The sequence below is a fragment of the Accipiter gentilis genome, chromosome 31 (assembly GCF_929443795.1).
Source record: "Accipiter gentilis chromosome 31, bAccGen1.1, whole genome shotgun sequence".
Taxonomy (NCBI): Eukaryota; Metazoa; Chordata; class Aves; order Accipitriformes; family Accipitridae; genus Astur; species Astur gentilis.
Genome location: NC_064910.1, coordinates 3,094,464 through 3,107,707, shown reverse-complemented (window position 1 = coordinate 3,107,707; position 13,244 = coordinate 3,094,464). Strand labels below are relative to the sequence as shown.

The window sequence follows — 13,244 nt, the reverse complement described above, 5'->3', positions numbered from 1 at the left end:
AAAAAGTGATTGGCAACAGTCAGCATGGATTTACCAGTGCCAAATCATGTCTGACCAACCCAGCTGCCTGCTCTGACATAATGACTGGCCTTGTGGAGCAGTGGATGTCTTTTACCTTAAATCTAGCAAGGTTTTTAACATGGTATTCTACAACATAACCTAGCTGGAATGTCAAGGCCTGGACAGGTGGACAAACAGATGGTTAAAAAATTGGCTGGATTATTGGGTTCAGAGGGAGCTAATATCCATTAACTCCATACTCTACCTGGAGGCCAGTAACAAGTGGAGTATGATGGGACTCTGTCTTGGGGCCTGTCCCATTTAATGATTCATCAATAGCCTAGAGAAAGTGGTAGCGTGCCTGCTCATCAAGCTGGCAGATGACACAAAACTGGGGGGGCCACTCAATACTCTGGAGGGCAGGGCTGCCATTCACAGCCATCTAGGCAGGCTGGAAAAATGGGCCAGCAGAAACCTTACAGAATACAACAGACAGCTGCAAAGTCCTGAGCAAAGGAAGGAACAACACCTTGCAATGATACAGCGAAGGGACTGCCAGGCTGGGGAGCAGCTCTGCTGAAAAGGACCTGGGGGTGTTGGTGGGCAATGAGCTGAACATGAACCAGCAGCATGCCCTGGCAACACCATCCTGGGCTGTAGTGACAGGACCATCATTAGTAGATCAGAGGAGTAACTACACCCCTCTATTCAGCATTTTTTAGACCACATATAATATTACAGCCAGGTTTGGGCCCCCAGTACAGGAAATACATCAATTAACTGTAGTGAATTCAACAGAGGACCCCAAAGAAGGTCAGGCATTGGCGCACTCGCCATATGAGAAGAGTCTGAGGGAAGAGGGCTTGCTCAGCCTGGAGATGAGATGGCTTTTGGCAGGGCTAGTAGAAGTCTTCCAGTGCCTATGAGGTGATTGTCAAGTGCACAGACTCAGGCTTTTCATAGTGGTGCACAGCATGAGGACAAAAGACAGTGGACATAAACTGAAATACAAGAATTGTTTCACACTGGGTACAAGGAGAAAAAAAATTCAACATGAAGACAGTCAAGAATTGGAACAGATTCCCCAAAGAGGCTGTGTTGTCTCCATCCTTGGAGGTTTTCAAGATTCAACCAGAAAAAGCCCTGAGCAACCTGGTCCGACCTCATAGTTAACCCTGTTTTGAACAGGGGGTTGGACTAGCAACTCCCTGAGGTACCTTCCCACCTGAATTATTCTATGATTCTATGGTTTGATGATAGTCAAGACAGCTAGACTAAAGGTGGCTTGGGTATGTGCACTCATATCCACTGTTAGGGAACTGCAGCTGCAACGCAGGCATACTCTAAAGGGACGTAGGAACACAAACCTTCTGAAAGTCAATGGGACAGACGCTCCTCAGCCAAGTGTTTCTGAAACCACTGAATGCTTTTACAAAAACTGCCTGAGCAGCCAAGATTCCACATTTTTCTCAAAGTAACAACACCTGTACTGGCAAAGGTTAATCAGATTGCATGGAGATAAACTAAGGGTCCAACCTGCCCTCCAGAGTTTTAGTTATAAATAATGATGTGCAAAAAAGAAAGATATGAGTTTGATTGCCCAGACTGAGTTTGCCAGAAAATGTCTTAGGAAAAGCATGCTCTTATGTGTAATTGGAGTAAATCGGATGTGGATTCAGTGAGATAAAACAGAAAACGATGTCATTATTTATAGGGTCATTTTTTGAACTGAACTACATTTTGGCTTTGAAATTTACATGTGCGAGAAGGCATTTACATATGTGATACCCTTCAGTCCTCACATTCATTGATCTTTTACCACCTGCATCTCTAATCAGAGGCAAATATCCAATCATATCTCTTCTTTTTCATACTCCAGTTTGGAAACTCTCATAACCACATGTAGTTAGCTATAAAGTCCACCCTTAGGAGAGATGACTTACAGGCAGAAGCACAGAAAGGCCCCTTCTGGAGCAGAGAGCAGCACACTGTCCTGGTTTCGGACACACACGACACACATGCAAGACCTTGTTCTCAAAGATCGCCACATGCTCAGAGAAGATGGGTAGAAATGAGGTCTAAATTGGCTTTCTGCTCTGGCTGGCTGGGCTTACTTAGTCACACCAGTAAAAACCTTTGCTGTAGCTATCAAAATGTTTATAATTACATGCATATAATTCACCAGCATATCGTAAGGCCTAAGTAATATTTGTAAAGCAGCATAATGTCTTCGGATGAAAAAGGCTACAGCTGCAAAGGGTTCCTACTATTAGCTCCCTTCTGCTATTTCGGTCATGTTGGCTCCCAAGATTTTCTGAGTCTTTGTTTACTGCTGTTTGTAGCAGTTGCCATGCAGCTTTTTGGATCTGTTTTTAATGTACCTACCAGCCAAAGCCCAGTGCCAGACTGTTCCCTCAGGAGCCCTGTCCACAGCACAGACAGAGGGGCTGGTCCAGCCTTCTTCCCTGACAGCCTCTGTGGCAGGGCTTGGACCAAAGGCTGACCACATACAAGAAGAGCAGTTAAATTAAGACCAGAGGAAATGTTGCTGTCAGTAGTTCTAGGTTGAATTTTCTTTCAATACTGATGTTCCTGCAGTGCAGGGAACAGCTCGTGTAGGCTATTGACTTTCCAATTTTTTACTACTGAAGTGACTCTCAGAATAATTTTGACATTTATCCCCTTCAACTTCTTTAACAATGATTCAGTATGAACATTATACACTCTTAGTCTGGACCTTACTCCAATTTAGTTATAGCTTCAAATTCTTATCTCTAGCGTACCAAATATCAAGCGTGTAAAAAGAAATCTTGTCATACCTTTATTAGCATTAGCTTGAGCTGGGGTCAGCAGAGGGTGTGAACATGCTATTACCTTCTATTGGCAATATTCTTCAGCAGTTTTGGCCAGCAAAGTAGTAAGTGAGTTTTGATACTGCAGCCATGGGCACTACAGTAAAAATTGGGAGATAAATTAGAGAGGTAATGCTGCTTCCACATCACTGGCTTGTGCTCTGCCTGGCATAGACTTAAATTGTGCACAAAAAGGAACAGTCCCAGAAACACTCTCTACTTTGATTGCTAAACGTCTGTCACGCAAAGTACCTGCTTGAGCCACTCAGCCCTGCTACCCCAATGGAAGGGAAGAGAATGCTGTCAGGACAAGGAGGAGAGACACCAGACTGCTGCCTCCTTGGGACAGAGAAAGGCCTGTGAGGAGAGAAATTGAGAACATCCCCCAGAGAGTAAAAAGAAAAAGTGCCTGCTGAAGACCAAGCTCTGCTGGACTCAGCAAAATCTTTTGTCCGTTCATCAGTTGCACAAAACAAAATTATATTTACAATGCTCTGTTCATGACGGCTGGGGGATAAATTCAATTTGTAGGAAGACTATGGAAAAGGAATGGTTTTGTGGGGAGGGTATAGATCAGATTGCTGGTAGAATGCAAAGTGGTGGATCTAATGATGAACGGCAGGGTCTGGATTTGAAAGAAGCAAAGGGTGAGTTTAAAAGGAGAACAAACCAAATTAGTGATTAAATGTGTCCATGGTATGGAATGCGTCCAACGGTCACGGGAAAGAAAGAATAGAGTGAAACAGCATCTCTCAACCTTGGAAAACTTGCATATGATCTGCAATTTAACTCAAAAAAATTAGACCGAGGCAACTATACTTTGCTAACTTCACGACTCCTTTTAAAATCCAGCTTCAGATATCATAAAGCCTGTTAAAAAGTGTGGAATGATTTTTGGCAAGGAAAGAATCACTGCAGGATGCAGCAATTTGCTGGGATCACAATCACATTTGCTGAATATTAGCACCACACAATTTCATACCTTCCTCTTTGATCTAGTTAAGGTGATCTAAACAGAAACAGTTACTTCAAATAATGTCCCAGACCAATGTGTATTAGCATCCTGATGTGAGAAAAGATAAGGGAGGAAAGTTTTGTAGCAGAAAAAACAGTGCATTTTTACTACCTAATGAATACTACTAAAACTTGTGACACGTTTCAGAGAGTAGCATTAACCATATATAAGAAGATAATTTAAGCAGAAATTCACCATAGACAGAGGAGTATAGTGTCAAAGGTATCTGCTGCTTTGCTGCTATCAAGAAAATATTTAAAAGAAGATCTTTGGAGCTAAATTAATAATTTTTAATTACTGCAGTGCTCACTTCAGTGCCATCTCCCTCTTGGCTACACTTTTCATTGTATATTTTCAAAAATGGTTCATGCCAGTGAAATTGAATTAATCCTACATTGCCTCCCAAAATTAAATGTGATGGACTGAGATGCTTAAAAGAGATATTCACACCTGCTACTGGTGATTACTTTCTCTTTTCTGATTAAATGCTTGACTTGTCCAGAGTGCTGAACTAATTAAACCAGATGCAACAGCATTCGTTACAAGTCACAAGATAGCAGCTTTTATCAGGCCCGTCCCTTATCTTTATTATGAATTTGTTGAGGAAGAATCCATGAGTGTGTTATATATTCGAGACCATAGGAAACATTGCTTTTTTACAATTCTATTGCCAAAAAAAAACCCCCAAACAAAACCCCAATAAACAGAACAAAACCCCAAACCCACAGACCCTGCTATACTATGTAGTATAGCTATAGTAAGTGATATCATGCAGTATCCCTATGACTTCATCGTTTTGGCAGCAATTGTTTCACTAATAAATAATTTAATGAGCAGCTAATCACTAGTTTAAAGCTAGCACACAGACAGATGATTCTTTTTCTGCTGATTACCTGAAAACACTTTGAAGCTACAGCACATCTTTTCGACACCGACACCATTTTTCTTCCAAGTTTAAGACAAAAAATATTAAGACCGAATCCGGTTTATAACCAGCCGTTAAGATCCTTGGGTAGACAGCAAAGTCCCAGTTTACCCATTCCAACACTACACAGAGCAATCCCTCGCACCAAGTCCCGTTCCCCATCGACTTTAATGAATGCCCCTGGAATAATGCAACACCTGTCCTCGCTTTCCCACACGTTTTTACGTTTTTTAGTTTTCAGGACGTAGCCTGGCGCTACAAGGAAGGACTTCGCTTTCCCGAGGAACCGCTAAAACACCACGAACAGGACGAAGGACACCGCCTGCCTCTGCCGCCGCCCGCCGCTGCCCACCCCGGCCCGTCCCGGCCACGGGCTGCCCCTCACCCTGCTGACCCCCCCACCCCACCTCCAGCCCTGCGACTGCCCATTTTCAGTCAGCAACTAAAGATCCCCCCCGTCCCAACCCCTCCGCACCCCCGTTCCCGCTCCCCCCCGCTCTCAGCTCCCCCCCCCCCCCGTCCCGTCCCGGGGCTGAGGCCCTCGGCGGGGCCGGGAAGTTGCGGCGGGGCAGGTGCCGGAGCTCACCTGTGGGATCCAGCACGTTCAGCGGACCCGACACCCCGGGGGCGGCCGCCGGAGCCGCCATCACCTTCCACGATCGTCTCCGCGCCTCAACCCCGCCGCTGCCCGCCGGGGGTTACGGGCGGCCCGGCGGGCCCGCCCCCGCGGGGGGGAGGAGGCGGGGCGAGACACGGCGACGACCGTTAACGGCTGACGGCGGCGGTCGCCACAGCCCTGAGGCGGGGAACGGGGGCTCCGGCGGGCACCGTGCCTCAGCCCTGCCGCCCTCGCCCACCCCCCGCCGGCAAGCCGCCTCAGCCGGTGCCCGAGGGTCCCGTTGGACGGCCCGTGAACAACGGAGCGGCCCGGGCGCTGTGTCTCTTGACCGAAAAAGAGCGAGCTGCCTTAGGGACCCCGAGGGCGGGACGGGGTCCCTCGGCCACCATCACCTCACCTTCCCCGGGTGAAAACTCACCCAGCCTGGCCGAAAAAGTAAGATGTGGGACAAAGTCCGGCAGGTGCAGGTCCGTTCCCTCACTGCCTTCTGGCCTCTCCTTGTATTTCGGCTCGGCACCTTTCTCCTCAGGACCACCCGTGCTCATTTCCAGGCTGACCTTTGAGTGGGGGGGTAGAGGGGCACGGACTAGGTCTTTGTTGGGGCAGCAGTCAATAACTTAATTCTTTTGACGTTCTACCTGTGTCCCAGGCTTGGCTTCGCTTCTTGATTTGTTGTTGGCCGATGGCAGGGGACCAGTTGGTGACCTGGTGGGGATCAGAATTATCAGACTTTCAGCTTTCCTCTTCCCTTTTTTTAAAAGATCAATACCAGTCAGAAATAAAATACCACACCAAATGGAAATATTAATAAAATTAAGAACAAAAACAGGCATCTCAAAGACAGAGGTTAAAGTAGGCACAGGCTAAGACAGGCAGTGGCAATAGTCGAGCGATACTGTAGGGCTTTTCTTTCTCTTACGTGGTGTCTATCAATTTCTCAACCTCACCGGTTCTCTCCTCCTGTCTCGGTTTTCATTCCCCCAGCAGATCCTGCCGCTCGTCCTGCTGCTACCCAGGAACTGCTAGCTGCTGCTTCTAGTCCTACCGACTGCAGGGATATGTGACTTCTGCCTGAAAGAGTCTGGGAACAACTGAGAAGAAACAGCCGACAGCCGCTGTGCTGTTTTGGTGCCTGCTTCTGCAGGACTTCCCCATAGCAGAGAACACAAGAACGTTTTTTTGTGGACAGTATTTTTGACAGGCTGCCAAGCGCTTTGGTTACACTAAGGTGTGTTCTCCCACTTACAACAAACACAAATCTATTTAACATTCTTGATTTTCTTTTGCTCAAACCTCTAAATGTATACAGCTATATGTATTTAACTTCTTCGGCTTTTGGCTGATTTCCCCAGAGAATGGTTAGATTCAACAGAGACAACAAAGAGACAACTTTCTCAGGTACCACCCCTTACCTATGAAGCCAAGCAAGCCAGGAGCTAAGGCCAACCACAAAGTCACTTTTTTCTCTTTCCGTCCTCTAAACTGGAGGGGCTGAAGAAAAGAGAAAAATGAGGATAGAGGTAGTATTTGTACTAATTATTAATTACTAATTATTAGTAGAAATTAATGAAGTAACAGATTGAGAAGACAGAAAAGGTGATGGTACAAATAAAACATTTCTTTGAAACTGACCATGGATAAGAGTGATAAAAAAAGCCCCCAAATCTGGTATACACCCTCAGGTTCAGGGATGACTATGAGTAGAGATTTCCATCAACACTAAATAACAGGGAGAGTTGGGGAAGACTTTAATTCCCCAGACAGTTTGGAAAACAAATACGACATGCAGCATGTGTTCTTGGGTGTGATAGGCAATAAATTTTTTCTACCAGCAGCCGCCAAACAGAAAAAACAGCCCAAAGGGAAGCTGCTCTAGAATTCTTTTCAGTAAAGAGAAAGGATATTATAAATCCTTTTAAAAATAATTTTATTATAGAAAATAACCTTTGATGAATGACTCATGGTTTTTACTGTAAATTTCAGGAGAATCAGTTATAGATCTGGTCCTATAGTCCTGGATATCAGAGGGCAAACATCAAGAAACGATGGAAAAATGATTGATGAGACTGCCTGGACCTAGAAACTCAAGCATTTGAATGTCAAAGAATCACGGACTTACTTTAAATCCAAAATGAAAAATCCCGCATAGCACTTTCATCCCCTAAAAGAGGTTGGAATAGGTCAAGAACAGCTGTAGACCAAGTCGATAAGTAACTGCCTGAAAGAGGATATTAAAGTAGTGAGTGAACCTACAGGAGAGGAAATAGGAGAGCTACAATTTGCAGGGTTAGAAACCACAGAATCAGCAAGAAAGAATGGATAAAAATCTAGCCAAGCCAGATATTGTAAAGAAAAGGACAACAAAGAATGCTTCAACTATGTAAATAAAAACGATTCAGAAAAAGAAGATGTATGGTCAATAAATGCCAGGGATGGGATGAAGATTGAGGCTGCTCCAAATCTTGAATGAATACATTGCCTCAGTTTGCAATCAAAACATTATTTATAGGAGTGTATTGGCAGAGAACTTAATGGAAGTGAGGTAACATAATGACAGTAGCAGATGTGAAGTGGAAGCATAACTTCAGCTGTTTCTTGTGACAGGCCCAGGAAAACTGCACCCCAAATGTTGAAAGAATTGGTAGCTATCTTTTCAAGTCCTGAGCAATGTCTTCAATGACTCGAGCAAGTTGGAGGTGAAGTACTATTACTGGAGAATAGGAAACTTCTCCAATAAAAAGGCGGAGGGAGTGAGGGAACAGCAACTCCATGCCCCCTTAGTTTGACTGAGGAAAGTCTTTAGAGGTAAGTGAAAAATGGGCTCAACTACAGTATGGTTGATCAAAGCTAGATCATGTCAGACTAACAAGATCTTTGATAAGGTAAGCGATTCCTGAGGCAAAAGCAAATGCAGTGAAGCAAATCTGTCTGGATTATGCTACACATTTAATAGAGTCCTTCAGAGAAAATGACTTAACATGGAGCAGACAGCTACAAGTACAGGTCACCAGTGGGTATGGAAATTGCTGAAGTGAAGCCAAGCTACCAAAAGAGGCAGGTTGTCTGAGGTGCACCTCAGGGACCAGTCTGGAGGCAAGATCACCGGTGGTGTTGGGTGTAAGGAGTGCACGTGTGGTTACGAAGTGTGTGACCGTCACAAAGCTGGTAGACATTGCTATTACTGAGGACTACGGAAGCAGGAGCATAGTAGCATATTAGAAAGGGGTTGAGGTGGAGCTCACACACTTAAAAACTAACAATGAGAGCTTTTGTTGTAACTTTGGAGTCTCCCCAGTTCAGTGAAATTGAGGAGGGATCTGTGTATCACCAACAGTGCTTGCACCATGCCAATGCAAAGACTGCTAAAAAGATGTGTTCTAGGATGTGTTATTTAACACTTGTTAATTAGTTCAATGCATTGTAAGTGTGGTAGAACTTCATTTTATATTTATATTGCTGGTTGTTTGTAAAGCCAAAAGGATTTTTTTTCACCATTTGATGTGTAACTTGGACCTGAATTTTCTTAATTAATATTTTTAAGGTCTTTGTTTCTCAGATGGCTGGCTCATGTACCTTGCTCATATGTCAAAATTAAATCATTTGCTAGATTTGTGCCCAGAAGGAGTCCCCACACTCTTAAGGTGAGGCTGGCAAGGCTGTTAAGAGTTCTTCTAATGTGTGAGTTGCATGGAACATGGCCTATTTGTCAGGATAATCTTTGCATTCACACCTAAAAAGTACCCTGTAAGCACTGGGCCTGAAGGCCTCCATGATGCCCTTGATGTCTCCTGCTCCTTTCCTGTGGCATACTGCAGCTTTTGGTTTTTGTCCTACAGGTCATCATTATGCATTTGGAGCTGAGGTTGGTCACACGTGAAATTTGTATCCTGTGTGTCCCTGAAGTCTTTTCTTTTTTATTTTAAACAAGACCAATCTGTTTGGTCTTTCCTTACAGGTCATGTTTTCTAGGCTAGTGGATGTTCCCACTGCTTCCCTCTAGTCTCTGTATCATCACACTCTGTGTGGGCCACATCTTTCTTAAAGGGTGATGCCCAACAGCTGGGCAATACTCAAAATAATTTTGAATTCTAAGTCCGTCTACCAGCATACTTCCTCCAAGATACTCAACAGTTTCTCCCAACATTATGGCCTCTGCAAATTTAATACACCTTACATCCAAGACCACCAGTGGACATATTGACTTGTACCAGACAATGGAAGCACCTCAGCACTTTCCGTCTTCCAGGACATGACTCTCCAGCTACTTTTTTCATCCCTTCTGTAGTATTGTCATTTACACTGTTTGTAGGAGGGTCTGGTCTGGTACTAAGTCAGTCCTGATATATTGGCTTCATTCTCTTGCAAGGGTTATTTTCTCAGAATCGCTTTTGGAAATCCATTGTGGGCTTTTGCTGGTGGTGGTGGTGTCTTTGGGGAAAGGTTGGTTGTTTGCTTTTAGTAAAATTAAAAACAAAAAATCCATTCCTTCCAGCCCTCCTCCATGACTCCTGCTCTCAGCAGGGGTTTGTTTTCCAGGCCCAGGCTCAGAGATCCAGTCGTAGAGACTGCCAGTATGGAACAGCTTAAATAACTGCAATGCTCTTAACTTTTCACCATAGTACTTGGGCTGCTTTTGTATTCCTCACAAAGCTTGGGTCCTGTCTCCTCCTCCCATTACTGGAACCCCCAACAGAAAGGTAAGCCAGTCATCGCTGAGGCTAAACTCAGGATTCTTAAGAAGCCAGCTTGCCCAGTCACGCAGGGTCATGACAATGAGGTAAGTAGATTTCCTTTGTTCACAATTTATAAATAGTATTTATTGGCATGGTGACTGGTACAATCCCTCTAGGAATACATTGTCTTAGTTCAGCTGGGCAGTATCAGGAAACCATGAAGGAAGCGAAAGGAACAAGAGAAGTAGCCATGAGGTTGAGGTTAATGGCCACTGACTGACTAAAATAGTCAATGGCTCTTAAAAGACAATTGCTGGACAATTCACTTCAAAAATTCTGCTTCCTGGCACCAGCCAGCTTCCAAGGCGTGGTGTGGTGTGGTTTTATTAGCAGAATATTTAAGGGACTCTGTCTGCCAGCTTAAAAAGGGACTTGGGAAGGTATAGCTATTCATTATATTGTGCAGAGGCATCTCAGATAAATGAATGACACACGGGTACATGTTTATCAAAAGCAGGTTTAAAGTCTTTAATTGCCTTCAGTAGACTTTTCGCCCATTAACTTGCGCAGTCAGTTTTTGAACTCTAAACTTTTAGCATTCACAACATGTTGTGACGAGGAGCTCCATGGATACCTGTGTGCTATGTGAAGAAGTGGGATATTCCAGTGGGAGCAAGAAGCAAACTGAAAAGAGCAAGATAAAAGTCAAGTTAAATGTCAGGTGTATTTAGAGTCATAGGAGAATGTACCTGAGGAAAGGTACATTGTCTTTACAAAAAAAAACCCCATGCTACATGATACCAAAAGTCATTATGTTACTTATCTCTTCATAAAGCTAGATAATGAGAAATATGGATGATGCACTGGAGACCATTCTTGTGGTGTAGCTCATAACCGTATCAAGGCACCAGTATTGTGAGAAATGGACTTGACTTTGCTGAAGACTGACAACTGTCTTTTAGTTGGGCTGATGACAGCACTGCTTCCTTCAGGAAAGTCTTATTGCTCAGTGAAAGAAGGGAATTCATCTCATTCAAAGGATTTAAGAAAGAAAGACAAAACAAAATGCAAGCGGTAACCAAAAGGCAGAGAGGAAGGTCTTTTGCAGTAGTTTGGAGACGGGCATAACAAAATGCAAAGATGTCAAATTTAATGTATCCAGAGTCCTAGTAATTACATGTCCCCGTTAACACAGACTATGAAGACATGAAATATTGGAAGACATACAACCCATGATAGGAATGCGCTACTACGAAAATGAAACACACTGAGGATTTGTGTAAATCTGTAACAACTAAATGAAGTCACTGTACCCTAATCTTACTTCACGGAACAGTCAACATGGTTTTAGTAAAACACAAGAATATCTTCTCTTTCAGGTGCCTCCCGAAGGATTGACTCAATACAGAAATAAAATCTCTGAAAGCTGAACTCTTCCTTCGATAGATTAAAGTGACTTTCTTTGGGTAGTGGTAGGTCAACAACTGAGAGGTACAGAAATAACATACCCGACCTTTGTCAGGAAATTCCTATTGGTAGGAATAATCCACTGTTACATTGAGGACTGCACAACAGAAAGCCTTTTTATTGGAAAAAATCTCTGAAAACTAAAGTTAAAAAGGTTTTTCAGAGAAGTACCTGGTTTTGAAATATTCTTCTGTTGATAGAGCCTAAGTTTATATAAGCTGAATGTGTACCTCTGCAAGACGATTAATAAAGGTATGTTTGAAATGCACCAACAATAACACATCAGAAGTGTGATTGACAAAAAAACCCTTAGTTTGTGTTGTGAACTGTTACATTAATTTGTACATAGGTAAAAATGTATATACAGAGGTATTTATATCAATCCAAACAGGAACAGATCATCAATTTTTGGAATGCATGAGGAAACTCCTCTGGAAAATGTAGTTTAAATTTCAAAAATATGCCATCACCAAAAGAGTAAATCAATCTGAAATACAGATGTGGTAATGATATTTTTATAACAGGCATAAATTCAAGTACACTTCTAAGTAGTAAACATAAAGTTTGATGAATTATTTTGCCCATCTCAAGGCATCTTCCAAAATTCCTTGAATAGCACAGTGAATTATAGTATCCATTCAAATTACAAATTTTTTCAAAGCCCAAAAGTAAGTGGGGCACCCTGTACCTTTCCTCATATCAGCTGGTGCCTAATTTAGCCAGGGACCTGTCATGTCTACTGTAGCAGACACTGTTAAAGTCAAGGACAACGTATAATAGTACAGTCTCAGCGAGGGAAAAGAGCTCCTTGCACCTCTCTCTTCCCGTGCAAGATTGTTACCTCAGTATATTCTGAATATCTTTCCTCAGTTCAGTGTTCAAGTCTCAGTTACAAGGTTCTTCTCCTTTCCCACGACAGGCTGTTTTACAGTTTAATGGAAACTGAGGAGAGTCAAGAGCCAAGTTCCACATTGAGAACCCTTTTGAGAATTGTGATCTACTGCGACATTTTTCAAACTGATCTCCTAATTGTTTTACTGATGTACCTCTTAAATAACTCCCAGTACTCTTCAGAAACTCTGCACAATGAAATATGAAATTAGAGTAATATTCTGACATGCCCTGCTAGTTTCCACAGGATCAAAAATGTCTTGCTAAGGAGAAGAGCGAAGTTTGGAGAATGTTGTAGTGTGGCTCAACTGGGAAGAAGAGAGCAGAGGGAAAGGGCGAGCAGAGGCGAGTGGGTCAGCCTTTGAAGGTCACTCAAGAACAAAATGCACCAGCTGTGGACAGGTATCCCAGTAATCGAGTGGGTCTCTTTCTTCCTCCCAAAGGGTCCTTAGGAACCACCCAGGTATTTATGGGTGGATAAGATGGTGAGTTCTTACTGTAGTCCGGTGTCCCAGCATTTTTACACTGCTCACATCCACCGAAAAGATGACAACTACAGCATTTATTTCACCCAGGAGGGAAGCAGCTTGCCAATTCTTAAAAGCTTGTGTTTAGGATTTCATAAAGATATGGAGGTGTAACAGAAAGAAGGCCATAAAACCTGACTTAGGGGCTGGGTCCTCCTACAGGACATTGTGTGACGTTGGAGAGATGAGGATTCCTGGCTACTTGGCAAAATAAGGCATACACCATCCCACTTGTGGCTCTACCCATGCTGGCTCAAAACAGCTGAGGAACTTGG

At 43.5% G+C, this 13,244-nt stretch overlaps 1 protein-coding gene across 4 annotated transcripts in view; it reads right to left on the bottom strand.

Annotated features, from left to right (window-relative positions):
• The window catches only part of TMEM255B (transmembrane protein 255B), an 84,310-nt gene that overhangs the window by 66,287 nt on the left and 4,779 nt on the right, over window positions 1-13,244 (bottom strand). For 2 of the 4 annotated variants that reach the window (XM_049834097.1, XM_049834100.1), the window contains exons 3-4: window positions 6,824-6,902; window positions 5,830-6,116 (exon numbers count right to left, since the gene is read on the bottom strand). In XM_049834097.1, coding sequence (XP_049690054.1) covers window positions 5,830-5,956 — 127 coding nt within the window. In that variant the 5' untranslated portion in view covers window positions 5,957-6,116; window positions 6,824-6,902. Of the gene's footprint in view, window positions 1-5,378; window positions 5,480-5,829; window positions 6,117-6,358; window positions 6,422-6,823; window positions 6,903-13,244 lie in introns of those variants that run through there. The other 2 variants (XM_049834098.1, XM_049834099.1) reach the window with 2 other exon arrangements.